The 22966-nt window shown below is 44.0% G+C and overlaps 1 protein-coding gene and 1 long non-coding RNA gene across 2 annotated transcripts in view; one reads left to right on the top strand and one right to left on the bottom strand.

The window, feature by feature from the left end:
• The window catches only part of ARHGAP35 (Rho GTPase activating protein 35), a 75524-nt gene that overhangs the window by 12052 nt on the left and 40506 nt on the right, over window positions 1-22966 (bottom strand). The window contains exon 3 of the mRNA XM_074219186.1: window positions 2460-2537. Coding sequence (XP_074075287.1) covers window positions 2460-2537 — 78 coding nt within the window. The remainder of the gene's footprint in view (window positions 1-2459; window positions 2538-22966) is intronic.
• Window positions 1032-22923, top strand: LOC141509565 (uncharacterized). The gene is made up of 3 exons (XR_012474664.1): window positions 1032-1243; window positions 7900-8041; window positions 22848-22923. It is a non-coding gene; the product is annotated as an uncharacterized LOC141509565 (long non-coding RNA).

Raw genomic sequence — 22966 nt, forward strand, 5'->3', positions numbered from 1 at the left:
TAGAGATGGGACAGCGCATTTTCCAGACGACAGAACCAGACTCCAAGGATTCAAGGGCCTTTCCACCAGAGCTGGGCCCAGCTCCCTAGCTGAGTACTTTCCATCTTGGCTCACGTCAGTAGACCAGGGATTCAGAGAGAGGGCTTGGGTGTTATCCCATTTTGGGGATGCCTTTGCTTTCGAGACCTTTTCTGGGGGACCGAAGGGAAGAACCAAGAGTGTGAATGGTTAACAAGGCCACTTGAGTATGGCCCAGACCCTCAGGAGAGAGTCCACGCAGCTGGTTTCAGAGATGAGGAGGCCAAGGAAGGGCCTGAAGCATGAGCCAAGCTCCCCACAAGTGAAGTGAGGGAGCATCCTCTGGGAGGGGGAGCCTGTGAAGGGGAGGACTGAGAGAAGGCATTGAAGTGTGCTGGGTCTGGGAAGAGCAATTTCACCACCAGGAGGACACGTTCTCTCCATTAAGCTCAAGAGTGATCAAGGGAGAAGCACTGTTCCAGAGATGTGACGAAAAGACAAAGTGCCAGGATGCCAGGAAGAGGCAGGAAATGGAGTACAAACAGGGCAAATTGGGGCCAAACTGTTTTTGCCTCTCCCACAGGAGAGGGGGCCAGTATAGGCAAAGGAAAGCTGGAAGTGGGTAGAATACAGAATGGCCAGCCAAGGAGGACAAGGAAGAAGAAGCACTCTTTCTCACCTCCCTGGGCTCCTGTTTTGCTGTAACACCCAGCTCTAATGCCATCTTCTGCACACGGGTCTTCCTGTGAGTGTCCTCTTCTCCAACAACTCTTTGTGCATCTGGCTGTGTCTTCTCCCCTTGCTCTATCTACACTATGTGTGGTGTTTAGAAGCTCCTCACAAGCAGGGTTTGTTGCCCAGTCTGTCCTTGCATCCCCAGAGCCTGGCACCATGCTGGCACACAGACAATCAGTCAACAACAACCATTTATGAATCACGATGGGCTGGACATTGGTCTAGCCATTGGGGACACAAAGAAAGGCAACACACGATGACAATGAACACACAGGGAGATGACATGCACGTGTCTGCACCCACCCATGTCAGGGAAAACCCTGGCACTGGGGGTAGGAGGCAGTGTCAATGAATGGATGGGATTGAAGTGAAATCTTGAAGGAAGCCAGTGGAAAGAACCTAGGAGACCAGCCTGTGAAAAGGCCCAGAGCCAGGATTTGGGGATCACATGGGAAGAGCAGCAAGGTTAACAAAGCAAGAGAACTGGGAGGTCAGAGAGGTTTTGGAGGACTATCCTTATGAAGGACCAAAGGCTGGTTGACCCCTTAGTAGCTGCTACAGGAGTCCAGGCCTGTAAGGAGGGAAGGGGACCAGCTGGGGAGTCAGAGGAGAGATAGTATGGAGACAAGACCAACAGACTGAATATGGGGGGAGATCTGGAGGTGGTGTGAGTCAGGGGAGGATTAGGAGGAGCAGGTTGAGTTGGAGATCCAAATGGCCCTGGGGAGTGTTCAACTGCAGCTCAGGAGAGAGATTGGGGTGATGTTCCAATCTGAGAATCCCTAGGTAGAAAGGACAGCTGAACCCTTACAACCCGAGGAGATGACCCAGTGAGGTAGCAGAGAGGGAAAACAAGAGAGCCTGTGGGGGTATCCATGGTTAGTGGGTTTAACCTGAATCAAGATCCAGCCAAAGGGCCCAAAGGATAAGTAGGAAGAAAGTCATCACAGAAGAGTGTGATCAGCAGAAAAGTCAGGAAGAATCTTTGGAAATGTTGGAGAGGGCAGCTTCAGTTGAAAGCCAAATTGCAAAGGGTTTGAAATCAAGAGATAAGAGAGGAGAGGAAGGGGGGTTTCCTGTGTGCTGAGTGGGCCTTTCAGGATATGCGAGGCATTGATGGCCTGCTCAAAAGGGCTCCCTTTGAAAAGCCAGGCCTTGGCAGGGCTTGAAGGCTTGAGGCTAGAGCAGGGGGGGTTTTGGTTTGCCTTCTCTGTTGTTTTATTTGTTTGTTTGTCTTTTGGCAAGGCAATGGGGTTAAGTGACTTGCCCAAGGTCACACAGTTAGATAATCATTAAGTGTCTGAGGCTGGATTTGAACTCTTCGAGGACATCTAGCAGTCTGTTCTCTATTATTTTAGAAGGAACCTCCCCTTGCAGTTTGACTAAGATTTACTGTTTCTGCTAGTCCTTGGTTGTGTTCATTTGATGTGGTGAGGTCAAAACTTCTGGACAACCCTAGAGATCCCAAACTGGAGCAGACCCAGGTCCTCCATTAGATTTCTGTTCCTTCCCTGCCATCAGACAGGCATTGTTGACGCTCCTGGTCAAAGTGCACAGCACACCTTTATGTCATAAGCTCTCTCACTCCATGGAGAACTTTGCCATTGTCGGGGGGAGGGGGATATCAGGCTTGGGCCGGTCCTCGTGTGCCAGCCCCCAGCTAGGTTATCTTTAGCCTGATGTTGCCAAGACTCTATAAACCTTACCTTGATCAAACTGTCTCTGAAGGCTCTCCATCTCAGATTTATTTCCGCTCACTCTGTAGATGCCTTCAGTACTCAAGCCTGAGGGGAGAAAAGAAAATCAGTTACGTTGGCATTCTCAAAGTTTGGGCAGCCCTGGGAATGGTGCATGAGGAGCTGGCACAGCAGGTGTGGGTTACTCGGATCAGACCATGGGCAAATATCAGCTTCTACCTCAGTTTCCTCCTCTGTAAAACAGGGATAAATCTTCAAGCATCACTAGACAGATGTGAGCCAACTATAGAGATATTTAAAGCAAAGTGCTCAAGTCCCAGGGAAAAACCATAGGTGGAGATCCCAATTCACGGAGTCTGCTTGAAAGGCCAAATCAGCCTTCCCTGCCCTCTGAGAGGCTGAATAACACAGCTGATGAACAGACTCCCACACGGCTTTCTCCCTCAAGCTGCTAATGCACAAAACCATCTAATGGTGCTGCCACTGCCCAGAGAAAAGCCCAGCTGCTCTTGGGAGCCTCAGACCCTGAAGCCAATCTACAGTCTCCAAGAAACAAGTGTCTCATTTTAGTGATCACTTTTAATCACTGCAAAGTCTGCATTAGGCAAGATAAAAGCGACGGCTGGCTGGCTCAGGGGCTCTGTGGGTCTCCCCCCCCCCGATTGATGGCAGGTGGGTTCTCAAGCACAGACCACTTGGAGACCACAGCAGAAGTCATCCATGGCTTGGCTTAAAAGCTTTTCATTGCTCATGGGATGGGCCTAGTTTCCAAGACTGGTCTCACCCCAGGGAAAATGGGGTTAATGGAAGCAGCTCACTGGGCCTGCCGAGGAAGGCTCTAGCTTGGCCTGGATGAGCACCCACTGCTGGGCACTTTAAATCTCAATGCTACCAGACTGCCCCCCACACTGCCCCTCCCACATACCTCCCCGGTTTCCTCCAAGGCAAACCTTCAAAACCCCGAACTTGGGGTTTTCCTTGCTCCTTTCTCATCCCTACTTCTGTGCAGGAGATTCCAACCCCACCCACCCAAAACTCTGGTGCCTTCCCATTTTTATGCATTTTAAAATTTCCTTATCTGTATTATGTTGTGTTCTACCACCCACCCCCATCCCTGGGGGTAAGACCTCAGCACTGAGGATCTTCAAGGACCTACCAATGAAGAGACCCCAGCACTTAAACCCCTCTCTCCTGGCCTGGCCTCAACTTCCTCCTCCCTGGAATAAGACCGAACTAAAAGATTCCCCAGGTCCAATCATCCCATCAGAGCTCCATCTCCAAAATCCTTAAACTGATTTCCTCTTACCTCCCAAAAAGACATTCAAAGAGCTAGAGAGGTGTTCAGGTATACAAGTCCCAGGCCAGGGCGCTTTGTGCTGGGGGGTCTATGATGAAGCAGGTGCAAGTCATGAGCTCCCCATCTCTGAAGGCAGCTCTCCTGGGGGTGACTAGCAGGACAAAAAAAGCTATGACTCCACCCTCCAGCTCTTCATACTCTGCAGGCTTCAGGGCCCTGGGGTTGAGCCTACTGACATAAGAAGTTTTGAGTATCTACTGCAGATTCATCAAGACCTTTTCCTCAGTTATTTGCTTGTGAGCTACTTCTCTCACCTGATCCTGTTTCTCTCTGGCAGCTAAGGCTGATTGTCTGGGGACCATCCTGCCTGACAACAGACACATCCTTTCCTGTCACTGAGCTCCCAAACTTAAAGCTGTTCCAGCTCAGCCACAGTGCTGCCAGAGCTGACAAACTGGGGAACAACCCGGGGTTCTAGGCAACGCCACTGTATCATGAGAAGTCAGAAAGGAATACTGTTAGGACACTTGCCATGCTGAGTGCTGGGACTAGGAGAAATGTTAAGGGGAGATTCACTACATGATGGTAAACTAAAGATAGTCAGGGCTCATCCACAATTAGGACAGGCACCAAAGAGAGCATCTTAGCAAACACTAAGAAGCAGGGACTGTGTCCAAGGTCCTGGGTGGGGGGGCAGGGATTACAAAGAAGACAGAGACCCTATTTCCCAGAAGCCTGAAAGATAACGGAGAAGGGGGGAGGGGAGAGGGAAACAAGTACATAACTAGCCGTGCTATATGGAGGAAAGAGGGCTGAGGCCCAAGGAAAAGTGTTCTGTGAAAAATAAGACCTCTGGGTTAGAGGTATCAAGGAGGCCTGTCCTGGAAGAGGGAGTCCTGATGCCAGAAGGTGGAATGTCACCAAATGGATACTGGTGCAGCCACCTTCTGGGGGGGGCGGTGAGGAATGGGGGTGGCAAGATTCAGCGTCAAATTCCAACTCAACCATTTACTATGACCTATGGCATGGGACCACAGACAAGTTACCTGATTCTCTGCATCTCGGTTTCCTCATCTGTAAAATGAAAGATTTGGAATAGGTGATCTTTCTAGCTCTAAACTTCTGTTTTGCACCTTCTGCCCCCAATGCAAAGACAGTAGGCACAGCTGTGGAATACATCATCCTCTGAGACACCACTGGTGTAGTGGTCAGTTTTGGTCCACAGCCTTTTTTTGCTTCTTTTCAATGAAATCTGTTACAAGGGATGTCATGTGGTTGGGAGGAGGGTTGAGGGATGTTTGTATGTTAAAGTCATGGATGAATGATAGCAATGAGAAGGATTTTAAAAAATCTCAATGCTTTTCCTTAATGCACATCTGTTCCGGGGACTGCAAGGCTGCTTCTAGCTCCAGGCACCATCACCCAAAGCTTTTGATGCTAAACTCCCTTTGCCCTGAATCATACTTCAAAAACAGGAGGCATTCTCAACACTCGGGTTCAAGTCCCTCAGTTTTTTAAGGCTGAGCCAGGAGTTTCTCAGATACTTCTGCAATTATTAGTCAAATCAGTCTCTGGACAACACTGCCATCAAGTGAAGGAAAAATCCATAATTTCTTTGCAATTAAAAAAAACCTCTCCATTTTATCTCAGAGTAAACTGAAAATTAATTGTCACTAAATTATTAGAGGTGTGGTCACCACCACTTCACCAATTCTGTGATTAAAATCAGACAGAAACACATGAGACTCTTAAGTACACTTTACAGCACTGATGAATGAGCAACAAACTATTTCCTTGCAATCTGTTTATTTTATGAAATCCTATCACCATTTAAGATGGCAACTGAGACCATCTTTCCTAACACCAAAACTTAATTAGGGAGAGGTATCATATGCATGGCCCACACTATTGTTACAACCACTAATTACTGGCAATTAAAGGAACAAAAACCTCTGTGCAGGTGGCAGGGTTTAAAAGATTTGACAAGAAGGCTCAGGTAAAGTGATGACCCAGGGAACAGACAGCCTTGGGGAAGCACAAGCCATTCATTCCACTCAATCTTGTATCAGTCAGATAAAGGGCAGGAGATCACAGATGGGAGCTGCAGTAAAAGCAGTCAAGTATCAGAAACTCTGCAATTTATTTATTTTTTGTTTATTTGTTTTTGCAAGGCAGTGGGGTTAAGTGGCTTGCCCAATGTCACACAGCTAGGTAATTATTAAGTGTCTGAGGGTGCATTTGAACTCAGGTCCTCCTGGCTCTAGGGCCAGGGCTCTGTCCACCGGACCACCTAGTTGCCCCTCTGCAATTTATAGGATGAGAGATTCTGGGCAAAAGTCCCTTCTTCTCTCTTGAGACTCAATTTATTGACCTGTTTACTAAAGAGACAAAAAAAAAACCCTATCTAATAGGGATCCTGTGAATGAAGCACAACCAAACTGTCAGCTATATGGAATATCAGGGCTATAAGAGATTTTGGAATGCAATGTCAGAGATGAAAAGTGATATTGCCCAAACAAGTCACTCTTCAGATGGAGAGACTGTGAAATGGAAAGACCACTGGATTTAGGAGCCAAAGGCCTTGAACTCAAATCTTAGCTGACACCCTGAGAGAGGCCTCAAAGATCTCTGAGTTGGTCTCACCATCTATAAAAGGAGGGGTCTCAAACCAGATCAATGTGCCATCAAACAGCCATTCTTGGCTGGTTCTCCCAGTCATCGAGGGGCCCTCAGGGATCCTAATGGATGATCTATCTGTCCATATGCTGATATGACCCCACTACTCAGGAGTTTGCTATCTCAAACTATAAGATCTGCAGGACTGGCTCCTCCAACTCTTCATCTAGAAGCCGATTCAAGCACACTCACGGGCAGTCATGAAGCTAGCAGTCGAGATGGGAGCATGACTCCAAACTGATGGTGTGATCCACCAATTGTCTTAATTTATTTTTCCTTAAGCAATTAGAAGGCAGCTGAATGAGATACCTAGTCAGGGACTAGATGACCTGACTCTAAAGTTCTGTTTTCTGCACCTTCCTTCCTGGGTGTTTGGATCAATCTCCTTTTTTTTTCTTCTTTTCAATTAAATCTTTGTTACTTGAGATGACTTGATGGAAGGAGGATGGGTGAAGGGATGGATTGGAAATTAAGTTCATTTAAAAATGACAGCAATACAAAAGGTTAAAGAAAAGGAACTAGTGAAATCCTTAAAAATGCTCCACTGCTCTGGCACTTCCAGGCTCCTTTTACCTCGTCTTGACCAGCTGGGGCCCTCATGTCACTTCATGGTCACTTTCAGACCAGAGTGGCCACCAAGTCCCCTGAGCTCTTTCCTCTTCCCATCTGTGTCTCTGCCAGCTGTAGATCAAATCAACACCATCATTCCTGACAAGGAAATCTCAATCACCATTCTAACTTCTTGCCACAACTTACTACATATCCCTATTAGAACATTAGTTCTGAGGACTTCCAGGATGGAGCCAAGATGGTGGTGTGAAGTCAGGAAGCTCTCGGAGCTCTTGTTGAAACAACTTTGAATGAAACCTCTAAATAGATACTAAAGTGATAGAATCCACTTAAAAAACAAACAACTGGGCAGCTAGGTGGCTCAGGGAATAGAGCACCAGCCCTAGAGTCAAGAGTACCTGAGTTCCGATCCGGCCTCAGACAATAATGACCTAGCTGTGTGGCCTTGGGCAAGTCACTTAACCCCATTGCCTTGCAAAAACCTAACAACAACAACAACAAAAAAGACAACTTTTCAATGGGATAGTGTGGAGGAACTTCAGGAAAAAGTCTGTGGTGTGGGTAGAAGGGGAAAGACCAGTGTAGGCAGGAGAACTGGAAGTCAGTGAGAGGCTTTTGGTCCCATTCGGCTCCACCAGACAGAAAGGTCCCACCCCCCCCCCCCCCAGCCCAGAGAGCAAGGTTTTGAGCTCTGGAAAGCTGGTAAGGTGTTGGGTTACCTGAGAACAGCGAACAACTGGAGAATATCAGAAACTCCAGAGCAGAAAGTCAGGAATCAGAATCCTAACCCCCCCAGCAAAAAAAAAAAAAAAAAAAATGCTTGGGACTATTCACCCTATACCACAGGAATAGAAGAGAAGTTCCTTGAGGTCAGGTCTTATTTGCTTATTATAACTGTATTCCTAGTAACCTAGGGTCTTGTTGAGGGTGCACCACCAGAGAAGATGCTCCACCCTGCCCTCTTGCTGGGAAGATGGAACACAAGCAGCTGCTGAGCAGAGGGAAGCCAACCAAAGAAAACTCTGGGAGAAGCTCGAGGGGTCCTGAGGTGAGATAAGTCATGTGATCTGGGTATAGGGGAATAACTGATCCAGCCATTTGGGGGGGGGGTGTCTGTTGAGATCAATCTTGAGTTCCCTTACACATTCTGGTCAAGATTTGGGCTCTGGATAGCTCCATGCCAGGTAACACTTCCTTTAGAGCAGTGAAGATCCTTTGCTGGCTTGCCATCCAGGTCACACAATTCTGGCCCTCTTTTCTTTTCCCTCTAACTAAGCTCACAAAATGATCTCATCAGGCTGCATGGTTTCGAATGTCATCTCTAGGGGATAAGGAAAAACACTGAAGTACCTTGTATGTGCTAAGTACTTTACATATGACGTCATTTGATCTTTATGATGACCCTGTGAGGTAACTGCTATTATCATCCTGACTTTACAGGTCAGGAAACAGAGGCAGAAAGGCTAGATGATGACACTCGAGGTGTTTGTGGGTATGTGTTCATTTGGACATTCATTAAACCAAGTCCTTACCTGGCTTAAAAGTCTTCAACCCCCCATCCTACCCCAGCCCCACTTGTCAGTCCATACAAGAGCACTAGAAAGAAAGGACTGCAGGAGGCATCCATTCCAAGTAATTCTCTGAGGAGGAAACCTTCTGATAAGATTTGTTTTTATGTATTTCTGATACCAAACCAGGCAGCAAAGATTGCTGAGCCAGAACTTATGGAGAAACAAAATGGTGGTGGTGGTGGGGTCAAGGCTTAGGGGGTTGGGGTGGGGTCACTCTGCATTGGATGTGTTTCACTGGAACAAGCTTCTTTAGGAGACAGTGAGAGCCCTATGTGGATAAGCTACAACCATCTTCAAGATGGTTTTTTGTTTAAACTTGTCACAAGCAATGCAATAAGGTGATCAAGTGTCCCATGAAATGATGTTTCTTGCTGCCTCTGTGCCCTCCATACAAACTTTGACAATGCCTTTGTTTGCCTCTCCAAAGAAAACCCACAACTACTTCCTCCCACTTAGGTGCCACTTTCTTTTGTCTTCTGTATTTATCATAAGAGAAATCCTGAGACAGCAGTTCGGTTTCCCCAACAGTGTGTCCAAAGTTAAGTCAATGTTTATAGGCAAACAGTAAACACTGTGTGCCATAGCACTCTCGGTCCTTTGCCAACACTGTCACCATGCAAGTGAGTGAAAGTCACAAAAGATGAAGGGCTGGGCTTTCTGTTCTGATTTGTGGACTGCTATGCCCCTCTTTTCTTAGCTCTGTAGGACCTTAAAGATCTGGCCCAATGTATTGTGGGGACATTACCTGAAGCCTTTCCAGCATAGTATAACTTGTCCAAATTTATTCTCTGGTGGCACAGACTTTGGGTATGCAAAGCCACTTCCATGCTGTGAGAAAGCAAAGCACTGGGGTTTGGAGGGGGAAAATAATTTAGTGACAGATACTTCTTGGGGAGTATGAGCAGAGTCAGCTCCTGATGTGGAAGGTACAGCTGGATTGTTAGCTCAATACACAATGGGAAGAAGGGTACCTAGGTTACAGGGTTGACATCCCCCAGGACTGATGATGACCAGAGTCGGGCTTCCTCTTCTGGTTCTATTACTATCAGGGCCTAGTCTCAGGGGTGGTTTATCACTGAGAGTTCTATCCACAAAGCAGCATTTTCTCCTTGGTAAATCCCAAATGGCTCTTCTGCTTTCTACGCTTAGATAAGAAAAGCTCAGCAGTTTCTTCTCTCTCTCTCACACACACACACTTACTCTCTATCTCAAGTTTAACACTGAAATAATTTTCATGACCTAATTTCTGGGATTTAGAAGGTGTAATATATATGGCAGGGATTCTTAATCTCTGCATCTATGTAGGTTTTCTGGATTCCTCTAGCGGATTGGTGAAATCTCTCAACCCCTTTAAAAATTTTTTCAAACTCGTCACAGAAAGAGATGCTAAATTAGAAATCAGTGAAAAATAAAGCTGTAACTTTTCCCTCAAATCCTGAAATTATCCCACAGATCCTTTGGGGAAGGCAGGGAAAGGAATGCTGGTCAGCATTAAAAATCTAGTCTAGAGGTCTACTACTCACTGAGTGACTTTGAACAAATCTTCATTTTTTTCCAATCATAAAATTACATAAAATAATACTTCTTACTCCAGTTATCTATATTCTCAAGTCTCTTCCAATTTTTATAGTCTATTTTATCTTCTAAGGCCTGGTCCACTCAGATTCTATGTTTAAAGGTCTTTTGAGGTCTGACCTAGCTTGCCTTATTTCCTTCAATCCAATATGACAGTAGTTAAATTCCTACTATGTGTAAGGTGTTACAGGCTCCCAAGATGAAAGTGACAGTAAGTAGGAAGTCATCCTCTCCTGAGGGGCTACAGTGTGAGCACAAGTAACTTGGACTATCCTCTAAGGCAGTTGTCATCAAAGCAATCTGCCAAAGTAGATCAATGAAACCCACCAGAGAAAGAAAATCCATCCTCTTCCTCAGCTCCACTCTTTTTAGCTCAATAGTTGTTCCTGCCCTGCCCTCCACAGGCCAGGTCCAAAAGCAGAGGAGTGACCCTGGGGCCCTTTCAATCCTCCTCATCTCTTGATCACTCTATCAATACTGCTTTTACCTTGCTCTTAAGAGCTAGAATCATACCCCATCTGGAAAAGGTTTATTTATTCCTATGACTTCAGAGACCCAAACAGATTTCCTTGGCCATCTCTTCCTTACATTAGCATGGGATCTCTAAGAAGGACCATCATCCATTTGATAGAGATGGAAGAGTCCTTGGAAACCCCAGTCCACTAATGATTGAGTGACTATGCCCAAAATCACACAAGTAGTGTGCTTCAGAGAAGTCATAGTCCTTGCCAAGTGCTCTATGCAAATGCATTTTTCATTCATTATTCTAGAGCTTCACTGTAATAGTTTTTTCCCTGGCTCTGGCACCAGATGGAGACCTTGAGAGATGAGATTGTAAGTCCTACATGAGAAGGGACTAGCTTTCATTTAAACTTGATATCATGTCTCTACACAGAGTTGGTGCTTAACATTCATTGAGTTCAAGTGATGGTTGAGAATAGTAGGGGAACTAGGTATTAAGAATACTCATTTTTAGAGGGATGGACAGTTTACAAAATGCTTTCCACATAACTCTGCAATGAATTTCATCATCATCATCATCATCATCCCCATTTAACAAATAAGGCAACTGGGTCTCAGAGAGGGTACATGACCTACCAGTGGTCCAAGAGCAGTCAATGTGAAAATATCAAATGAGGCACAAAAGTCCCAAGTCTGTCTCTCATAAAAGTGACAGACAGCTTTTTAGTTCAGGCTCCTTTAACAATAGGGAAAAAGAATCTCAGAGGGGCCCCCGTTGCTCATGGTCATAGGGATAGTAGGAGAGCAGAGTGAGGATTCCAACCAGAGCCCTTTCTCTGGTGTCCAGGAGACCACTATCCTCCCTCCCCTCATTCAGACCTTGTCTCATCTCTGGTGCTCTCATTGCTCTCTAGTCTCTGCATTCTAAGGAGTCCTCCATCCACAAGGCACAGGTGCCAACCTGTTAGCTCCTTACTCAATAAACTCCAGTGGTTCCATGTTATCTCTAGACTCAAATATATCCTGTCATGAAAAGTTTTTCATTAACTGGAGTACACCACCATTTTTAGCATCTGCTCTATGGTTCATCCTGACTGACCATGTTTGCTGCTCCTGATTTCCACATCCCACCCCCAACTCTGTGCCTTCTCCTCTGTCCTTGTACACATCTTCCTCACCTCTTTCTTCTGAACTCCCCACAAGATTCCCTCTTCTCTGTTTTGTCTGTTTCTCCCCAACCTCTGGCCTCAGGGCCACCCCTAGGCATACAGCAGGTGAGTAGTAAGTGCTTACTAATTGACTAAAAAAGCATTTAATAGGCTCTTATCAAGCAGCGTACATTCTAAGGAAGAAGAAATCCAAGGAGAGCTGGGGTGCTCCCCCGCCCCACAAAGGATGAGGGGATTCTGATCTGCCACTTTGCAATGCTCTCCTCCTACAGGGATGCTCATGGTGAAGGGAAATCCAACCTTAGTTCCAAACTCTATCCACCCTGGATAGAGTGGATATACAGGACAAGATAAGCGGCCCCATCCACTTAGCTGGCACCGGCCTCTCTTGCTTCCTGCTGTTCGGCTCTTTCTACTCACATCTGCCCAAGTTGTTCCCTACCTTAGTCCACCAAGGCCAGGGCTCCCCCCCTACTTTAAGCATCACCCAGAGCATCCTCTCTTTGGCTTCCAAAGCTCTTTCAGACAGGGCTTGTTACCACCTCTCATGTTCTCTCAGACCGCCCTCCTACATCTCTATGATCCAGTGACACAGGCTTCCTGACTGTTCCCTGTGATAGGCAGTCCATCTCCCAACTTGGGGCATTTGCACCAGCTTTCTCCCACGCCTGGAATTCTCTCTCTTCGCATCTCGTGGTTTCCTTTAAACCTCAGCAAAAATTCTACATCTGGAAGAGGCCTTTCCCAGGCCCCCTTACTGTAGTGCCTTTCCTCTGTCAAAACTTCTAATTTGTCCTATTTTTTAATTGTTCACAGTTGTTTGCAAGCTATCATTCTTTTGCTCAGATACTGCCTGTCAATTCAACAAATATTTAATTACATATCATGGTACATGCAATGTACTAGACCCTTAATTTTTTCTTAGTTTTCCTTTCAATCTCACGGGATGTCTGTCAGTGGCTTGGGGAGAATCCTATAGTAGAGAGAGCTTTGTGACTAGCCTGGGGGATTCACAATGCCCATCACATGAGCCCATCAGACAGGAAGGAAACTCTCAGGAGAAGAGGGTCTTGGAACTCAGCTATGAGCATTCTCCCTCTTCCTATTTGGGACTTTTAGAAATCTAAGTTCTTCTTGTAGTAAAATGTAGTACACCGAGCTAGGAGTGGCAGTACTCAAAGACTGACTGTGTGGCTGAAGGTGAACCAGTTTGACTGAAGGGTCTGCATTTCTGGAAAGTCAGAGGAGAGAAATGGGGCCTTTTCAACTTCTAGCTTTGCACCATTACGAGCTACATGGGCCAAGTGCACCACAGTGAAATCATGAAGCCATTGCGAAGGTAGGTACTTCAGCTCCCACAGAGAAAGTCTGCTTTCCCAGAAGCTCAATGGTTATGGCCAGTTAATGCAAAGGTTATAACATTCTCATTTTACCTTTCCAAAAGAGGGCAATTCCTAAGGCCACAGAGGCCTAATCTGAGCTTACTGGTGTGAAGAGGGCAGATGCAGCCCAAAGAGCTGAGCTGATCAGGGGAACAGAAGCTACCATGGATTTTCTGCTGCTACTTGAATGATGGGTCCTGGGTGGGAGGCTAAGCAAGGCTGACTTTCCCCTGCCTGCTGCAAAACAGGCAGACTGCCAGGGCATGCTGTGCTAGTGAGGCTATCAGGGTTAGAGGAAGTCTGTTAGTTATGCAGAGTCACAAGCTAGATGAACTGGGGCTTATCTGGGGCAGGGGGGGGGGGGGGGGGCGGGGGGGGGGAGGAGGGCTTGGTGACTGATGCACTCAGGCTTTCTGGCAAGAAGGAATTTTTGGAATGCGTGTAAATAATCTGAGCTTAACTCACAAACAGGAAGAAAAAAGAAAGGGAATGAAGTGGTAGGACTGGGAGTTGTGTTAAAAAGAATGGAAAATGAGGTGAGAGGCAAGAGAGATCCTTCTCCCCAACTACATCACATGTATATTTGTACTTTATATCCCAGCCCTTTATCATAAACCAAGTGACACAAAGATTGCAATGCCTTTTATCAGTTTTATTGGCATAATCCAATAACTGTGCCTATTAAACTGCTATGGTGATGGAGGAATTAAGTCACTAAAATTATCTGCTTTCTAAGAAAATCTAAATTCTAGAGATCTCCAGAACTGTGGAAAAATAATTCACCAAGTTTAGTAGACAAGGCCAGGAAAAACATAGTCATTTATCTCACAGAAAACTTATCTAAAGGCCGGAGCTATAAATCTGCTAGGAAGAGCTCCCAGACCCCCTGAACTGATATTATGATGTCATCACTGCCACAAATGCTGAGCCTATATGGTTCCCCAGGCTTGGTCCTGTAGGGGTCCTGGGTCCAGCCTTCTATTGCAGGCACCTCAATCTCAACAGAGAAATTGGGCTCAAACTGTGGCCAGAGTAACAGAATCAGGAGAGAGGAAACCTGGATTCTAGTTTCTTTCTGCTCTGCCAGTAATTGTCTCTGAGGCCTCTGTTCTCAGTTCCTGGCGGCTAAAATAGACTTCTGTGTATTTGTGAAGGAATTTGGGGTTACCCATGTCCAGAGAGCCTATGAATTCTTTTCTCACATTGTTTATGATGCAGGAGCCACTAGGGGGCGCCAGAGTGTAAAAAGCAGACCCAAGTTCTGAGCTCAGACTCTTCCTGGTGACCCCAGCAAGTCTTTTCACCTCTGTCTGCCCCAGTTTCCCCAAATATAAAATGGGGATAATAACAGCATGTACCTCCGAGGGTTGTAGTGAGAATCAAAGGAATATAAAATGCTTAGTCCAAGTGCCTATCACATGGTAACGATAAATACTTGTTCCCTTCCTCTTCCCTTCCCTACTCATATATACAATGAAGTTAATGACAGAGAACAGATTAGAATTCTAATCTCAAAGACTCACAAGATGACAAAGTTAGAAGAGAATTTAGAGATCTATCTGCCCTCCTCATTTTATAGAAAAGCAAGCCCCTGAAAGGTTAAAAATACAGTTAATAAAAGGGTAAAGCTGAGACCTGCATCTCCCCCTGCCACCTGTGCCACCCTGATTCTTTGAACAAAAAGAGTGATGCCAAACGTTTATGCATTGTGCCATGGTCCACAAAGTTCCTTTGTACTCTCTGTTCTGCCATGTTGTTAGTCTGAAAAAAAAGAAAGTGAGTGTTGCTGAGCCTCACAAGATGGGTTTCAGTGAGACCTCTTCCCATTCAGATTCCTTGAAGCAAATAAACTCTGGTTTCTGTCCCATTACTCATAAAATGAATTCAACACCATTTCCTTCACTCAAAGAAGATGCTGGAGATTTAGCTAGTGAAGAAGAAATGGAACTTCTGCTGCTTGCCATGACTAAAATTGATACTGGCTTCTAGGAAGTCAGACCAGGGGAAGAGTTTACAATCAAACAAGATCCTGGCATCTCCATGGCATCTGTCTATTGTAGTGCCATGATATCACATCCCACTCTTCTTCCAGTTTTGTTCCCTTTTTAAAAGAGCAGGGTAATACAACACATGTTTACAAGTTTTACTAATGCCTTAAACAAATCGTTTCTTCTTTGGTGAATTCTCCTTTGGAACAAAGAAAAAGAGTTCATTAAAACCAGTCACAACAGGAGTGGCAATTGTCAGTGCATTGTGGGAAGGGAAAGAGGATAAATTTATAAAACTCCTACAACACAAGCATCGTGCTGTTGTCTGAACGAAAAGACAAGTCCTGCCCACAGAGAGCTTCAATTCACGTCACCCTGACAGCCTTGCCTCCAAGGCCATCTCTCAGTTGTCCTGATCACATCTGGTCACTGGACCCAGATGGCTCTGGAGAAGAAAGTGAGGGTGGTTACTTAGAACAGCAGTGCCCCACCCCCATCCAATTCATGTGCTTGTCATGGCATCGTCTCCCCAATGTCATGGTCTTCTTTGAGAATGAAGGACAAACAACATCAACATCATCATCACAACATCTATTCTTTGTGTGAATACACAAAAAAGAGCTGGCTTTGAAGTCTGTAAAGAGATCAGAAATCTCACCAGGAAGGGAATCTGGGGTCCCTCCACAGGCCCCAGGAGGAACAGGCCTAAAAGGTTCCAGGTTGTGAGAGTTGCAGAAATTATTGGAGGTTTCAGCTCAAGGAAGTATGATTTGCTGAGGAAGGTTCCAAGATGATTTTCTAGGCCAGAGATTCTGAAGAGGTTTTTGCCATTTCTTTCTCTAACTCATTTGACAGATGACACTTGAAGTACTCAGAGTAAGATGACTTGGCCTGGGCCACACTGACAGTGTCTGAGACCAGATTCAAATTCAGGAAGTTAAGTCCTCCTGACTTCAGGCCTGGTACTCTACTGCATAACCTAGCTGCCCATTTACATAATGTACATTCATTTTTATTTCTTCATATTTATCTTATATATATTTCTTACTGCACAATAATATTCCATTGTGTTCAAAAAGCAGTTTGTTCAGTCCCTTTCCAACTGATGGACATGTTCTCATCATTACAAAAAAGTGCATCATGAATATTCTGGCGTCCATGGAGATTTTCTGGTTGTGCCCTTACGTACTCACAAGTGGGATCCATATGTCCGAGGACCTGAAGGGTTTGGTCACTTTCCAAGCTGAGTTTCACCATGGATGAACAGATGTACAATTCTTGTCATCAGCATTAAGTATGCCAGATTTCCATCTTAGCCATTCCCATCTTTTTACATCTTTGTCAATTTGATGGCAGGGTGTGATGTTGAAATCTCAGGCTTGTTTTAATGTGCATTTTCCTCATTATTAGTGATTTAGATCAATTCTCATATGACTGCTCAAGAGTTTGCTATTCTTTTGGGGGGAAAATGTTTCTACATCATTTGACCTTTTTTCCACTGGGGAATACATCTCAATTTTCAAGATTTGTGTTTTGTTTCTGTACATCCTCAATACCAATAAACATGTTTTGGTCTATATAGTGCTCCTCCCCTTCAACAGTTTCTTGTCATAGATGACACTAATTTTATTCATCCAATACTCAGGGCTGCTTTCTCACTGATCTAAATGCCTCTTTTAGTGATGCAGTTTGTGACTCTCCATGTTACATGTTTCTCTGCCATATTAACAAGACTGATAGAATACAAGTATTAAGTTTGGGTCATTAAAGAAACTTGGCAAATTTGTGAAGGCAATCCAAGGTCACATTCCTCCTCTTATCTTATTCCAAAGCCAATGTGTAGGATAAGCCCTGTAAAGTTATCCATTCATCAATATGTCATAATCTAGATGACTGATTATGGATCACTTTGAGGAGGTTTTGTAATATTCTCAGACTTGGAGTAATAAGAAGGATGTCATCCTCAAACAAAAGCATTTAGAAGATTTCACCATTTACCAAGGAAAATTCCTCTTCTATATAGATTTAGTGCAGAAAAGTTTTCAAAATTGTAGTGAATTCCTTTAGAGCATGTATGTCTTCCCTTTTTGTATCTCCCTTGAGATTTAGGATAAAAACTTCGCAACAAGATTACTTCTTTCATTTATATTTCAAGGAATCTTGAAGGATGTTATACTGCAGAAGAAAACCTTTTCAGAAGCATTTTGCTCTACTGAATTAAAGTCTTTTTCATATTCAACAAACAACAAACACAACTGGATCTTGTACTCAACATTTTTCAGGAAACTGCAAAATGGTAAAGACGTATTCCATCACAGTATAGTGAAAACAAAAGCACACCTGTTTCCTATCAAGACATCACTGAGAATGACTTTAATTTGTGCAAAGATGAATTACACCAGGATTTTGTTAGAGATGGTAAAGTGGGCACACAGAGAGAGAGTTGTTAATGTTGATGATCAGAAGCTTTTTGAGGGGAAAGGGAGGGGTATTATTATGCCCTAAGCTTTCTTCCATGACTTTGACCCTCAACTGCCTCTGGGGCAGATTTTCCCAAACACTTAAATCCAATCTGGAGAATTTTCCAAACTTGAGTCTTTTTAGTGCCATTCCTCTTAAGTACATTGTAGGCTGTGATGTGTGAGTCTCCTTAATTTTTATACCCCTTTGTTTATGATATAACCCTTTATTATTTAAATCATGTGCTCATTTTGATCTTATCTTGGTATTTGGTGTGAGATGCTGGCGTATGCCTAGTTTCTATCAGTGTTCCAGTTTTTCCAACAAATTTTGTCAAAAAATTAATTTTCACCCCCCAAAGCTTGAATCTTTGGGTTTATTGAACACTGCTATTGAGCACTACTGTGCTCCTTTACTGCTTTGTATTGTATGCCTAATCTATTCCACGAATCCTATTTACTTTATCAGCTCTTTCTTAGCCAGTAATGGAGGAAATAGCCTTAAGAGGTGAAAGAGTTTGTTCTAAAAATCTTTGTAGTCCTTCAAATTTTCTTTGGTTAGTTCTTCCATTTTCATCCAAAAATGCCCTCAGAATGACTTTGTTGATTCCTTTCTTTTTTAAAATTTAAAAAAAATATAAATTTATTTTAGGCAATGGGGTTAATTGACTTGCCCAAGGTCACACAGCTAGGCAAGTATTAAATGTCTGAGGCCAAATTTGAACTCAGGTCCTCCTGACTCCATTGGCTTTTGCTCTATCCACTGCTCCACCTAGCTGCCCCCCCAACAACCTTTCTTGAAATTGATTTTATCTTCTCCTCTGCTAATCCTTGTTGTAAGAGTAATATCGTTTGTAACACATCATTCTTCCTAAGACTTTACAAATAAGCTAAACAAGCCAGGAATTATTGGAATCATCACTTTTGATTCTTCTTATCACTGCTTCATGAGGCCACGAACTCCTCAGCTCTGTTTAAGGAATACACCAAGCTCAGACACCTCATTTCTTGGCTCCCCTTTTTGCTCTGTCTCTTCCCATTAGACTGTTGACTCTTTTTTTCCTAAGTGTATCCCCAGCACTTTGCCCAGCTAGTGGTACCTGCCATATGCCACACAGTGAGTACATCATAAATGTCTCTTGTTATGATCCCTCTCCCTTGACAGATTAGTCTGGTTTTGCTGGCTGCTTCCTGGGCTCTTTTGGTCTTCTTGTTATGACAATTGATCTCAATCAGTTAAACTTCTACATGAAATGATTATAATGATTTTCAGTAATTTCTCTTCTCAATGACTAATTTTTCATTCTCAATGACTTGTTTAAATAGTTCAGGATTGAGCTGTTTCAAATAAATGTCCTATTTTTCTCTCCTATTCATCTTTTAGAAAATATCCACTTCTGGCCCCCCCAACAACGTGACAGTCTGAGGGTAGCAAGAGCAGCAGGAACTAGGCACTCTCATTAATAATGACTACATTTACAGAGCACATCCTGTGCACCAGCCTCAGTGGTCACCCTGTAAGCCTCACTGCAACCCTGGCATGGAGGTATCTGAGGAAACCAAGGCAGGCAGAAGTGACAGGGTGTGCCCAAGTCCCACTGCTAGGAAGGATTTGAAGCTGGAGCTGAATTCAGGTCTCCTCATTCCCCAGCTGCTGGAAGGATCAAATGAGATACTCAATGTCAAGTCTTAGCCTGACTGGGCAGTGAGGAAATCAAGTATGAACCTCAGTCTTTAACACTATTGTTCTGACTGTAAACCACAGCCTGATCTAGTGCTCACTCCCACACTGTCTATAATGTCAATCAGTGTTAACCTGTACCAGGACCTCCCATTCTTTTTTCAAACAAAGTTCTTTGTAGAGACAGCAGGTGGGCGCCAGGTCTGGAAGTAACAAGACCAAGCCTGGCCTCAGACAATGCTCTGGGATCCTGGTGAGGTACTTCCCTTCCACTGGCCTCAGTTTCCTCAACAATAAAATGCGCACTAACAGCGTCAACCTCAGAGGAGTGGAGAGGAGCAAAGGTGAGGCTGTGTGCAAAGTGCTCAGCCCCAGGCCTGGCAGAGTGGGCACTTCATAAAGCTTTGCTGCTTTCCTTCTCAACCCTCGAGCTACAAAGTGTCTGGGACATCCACAAGCCATCAGCCGTCATGATTGTCACCTTCTTATCATTCTTCACCTCGCAGTCACACTATGTCAAAGTGTATGTTGATTTAATCTGGAGAATCATGTCAAGTGCTTTATCGACTTTCTCTGTGGTTTGTAAGGTGCAAAAGTTTGTGACTGCTTCAGGATATACCACAGTACTCCAATAAGAGATGACTGAATGAATGTATCTCTCTCCCCTCTTTTTGCTTCTCTCTATAGAAGACCTGGCAGTCTTCTTCCTTGCAGTTACATTGATGAGGCTATTAGGAATGATAGGATTCCCTTCACTGGTGACTGGTCAAGAACCACACTTTTAGAAGACTGACAATTGAGTGAAAGTTTATAGACTTTCTCAAGAATATGATTCTTAGCTCCCCTGTATCTGTTCCACCACCAATGCTAAGGGCTGATTGGTATTTCTGTCCTGGAGCTGGTAATGCCAAGTAACTGACCCTCCAGAGTCACACTCAAAGCTTGTCTAGTGAGGCAGAGCTGGCCAGTGCATGGACTCCACTGCCACAGGCTTGACATTGGTTGGGCTTCCAGAATGGTGCCCTCAGCCATCATTTGGGGAAGCAGCCCCTGTGGGGATGTGGCCTGAACACCACTGAAGACTCAGAAAAGAAAGGTCTTATCACCATCTGACCCAGCCAAATGGATTAACAACAAAGCTGATATGATTTTATCAGTAGAAATGACATTCAAGAAGAGGTTTGACTATCTGCTTGGTCACTACTCCAAGACCCTTTCCCTAAGGTTCTCCTCCTTCTCTTTTCCACCTCCCCCAGGCAGGGCCAACTTATTTTATTTGGACCAATAAGGTGAGGCAAAGTGATTTGCCCCAGGTCACACAGCTAGTATATGACAAGTGTCTGAGGTCAAATTTGAACTCAGGTCCTCCTGACTCCCAGGCTGGTACTCTATCTGCTGTACCACCTAGCTGTCCCTACCATTTTATTTTTTGGTTTGTATCCTGAGCTTAACATCATACATAGGCACTTAAGATGTGCCTTATTCCTTTCTTCATTATTGGGAGAAAAAGCTGGATGTTCACAGTGCATTGCAAGCTCAAGTCTTTAAGGTGACAGAGCAGCCTTCTTGAGCTATGTTAAGAGAAACCACTTCCAGGAAGAGAGATGAGGGTTTTTCTAGACCACTCTGGTAAGACTGGATAGGGAATGTTGTGCCAATTCTGGGCAACCCAATATGAGAAGGGCTTCGGTAATTTGCAGAGCATCGTAGGAGGGTTTTGAGACTATGTTGCATGAAGACTTTTTTAAAGACTCCACTTAGGGGGGAGGGGGTATTATGTTTATTCCTAAACAAGAATATTTTAGTGATGCATAAAAAACATCATTTGTACAAAAATAAAAATAAATATAAAATTTTTTCTTAAAAAAGACTCTGACCAACACTATGATCTATCACAATTCCAAAGTACATATGATGAAACATATTCTCTTTCTTTTTTCTCTCTTGGAGCATAATTAATACAGACATGTTTTACATGTCTGTAGATATTTATGAGATTTCTTTTTCTTTTTTTTAAAAGACTGTATTTATTTTGAGTTTTACAATTTTCCCCCTAATCTTACCCCCCCCCCAGAAGGCAATTTGCCAATCTTTACATTGTTTCCATGGTATACATTGATCCAAATTGAATATGATGAAAGAGAAATCAAATCCTTAAGGAAGAAATATAAAGTATAAGAGATAGCAAGATCAGACAATAAGATAGTAGTTTTTTTTCCTAAATTCAAGTTGATAGTCCTTGGTCTTTGTTCAAGAGAAATGAGTCAAATTAAAAAAAACAAAGTCATTTCTCCATTGACAGATGGTCAAAGGATATGCAAAGGCAATTTACAGATGTGATTTATTTTTCTTGACTTTTCAATGGGTGAGGGAGAGAATAAGGAAAAAAAATCAGAACTAAAATCAAACTGAATTAAAAAAGATTGGTTGAAGGAAAAAGGGCTATTTAACCTGTGGAAGAGAAAACTTGGGGATAACAGGAACCCTGACTTCAGTTAACTGAAAGGCTCACATGAAGAGGAATTAGACTTGTTTCCTTTGGTCTCAGAGGGCAGAGTCTGCCACAATGCCTGCAAGTGGCAGAGAGGCAAATTTTAGTTTGATGTCAAGAAAATGATCATCCCAAGAGTTAGCACTGCCCAGAGTGGAAGTGGTAAATCCCCACCATCATCAGAAATTCTCATCATTTGGGGGGCAATTTGGTGACATAGTGGATAAAGCACCAACCCTGGAATCAGGAAGACCTGAGTTCAAATCTGGTTCAGATTACCTAGCTGTGTGACCTTGGGCAAGTCACTTAACCCTAGTGGCTTGCCAAAACAACAAAAAAACCCCAAACAAAACAAAACAAAGAAATTCTCAAAGAAACCAATTGCCAAGCATGTCCCTGAGGAGATCTCTCTCTGGCCTGAGCTCTGCTACCTGGCTGCTGTGATCACTTTCAAAGTCAGGGGGGCTGGAGGTCCTGTGTCCTTTTTCTGCATGCCAGTCAGTTCTGGTGCTGCCATTACTTTTTCTGGCATCCCCTGGGAAGAAGCAGGACAAGTATCTCCCCTAACTCTGCATGCATCCTTCAGATCCTTGATGACCAGCACATGTCCTCTTTCTAAGCCTGGCCTTTTCTAGTTAAAATATCCCTAAACTTTTTAACTGACTTCTTCAGTGTGATCTGATTTCACATCATTGTTCAAATGTATCCAGAGTTGAATGTTTAACAAGGTATCAGAGTCAGAGTCCTGTGGAATTACTGCCTTCTCATTTCCAAATACTAAACACTGTCAAGCCCAGTATAGGGCCTTGGCTTTCCAGCTCAAAGGTTTGGCAGTTGTCAGGAGTTATCTAAGTAGTACTAGCCAAACATAGGACTGGGAAGTCTAAACTAGACTCTTATTGCTTGTGTTCCACTGAGCCAGAACAGGTTAGCTGATGCTATGTGTGAAGTTAGCTTGTCCCATGGAATTGTCCCATTGGACATGGAATCAGGATTCATGCATTGCACAGAACAGGGAAAGTAGTAACATGGTAAAATGAGAAATAATTTAACTGAGTATTTCATTTCTACTCTAGGAATCAAAGAATTCTTGGAAGTTGCCACCAGGGAGAAGTATTACAGGAAAAGCAAAAATGAGTCAATAAAGCAAAGGTAAAACATAAAGTAATCAAGTCTACCGCCCGATAAGGAAGAA

Source organism: Macrotis lagotis, chromosome 1, assembly GCF_037893015.1.
Source record: "Macrotis lagotis isolate mMagLag1 chromosome 1, bilby.v1.9.chrom.fasta, whole genome shotgun sequence".
Classification (NCBI taxonomy): domain Eukaryota; kingdom Metazoa; phylum Chordata; class Mammalia; order Peramelemorphia; family Peramelidae; genus Macrotis; species Macrotis lagotis.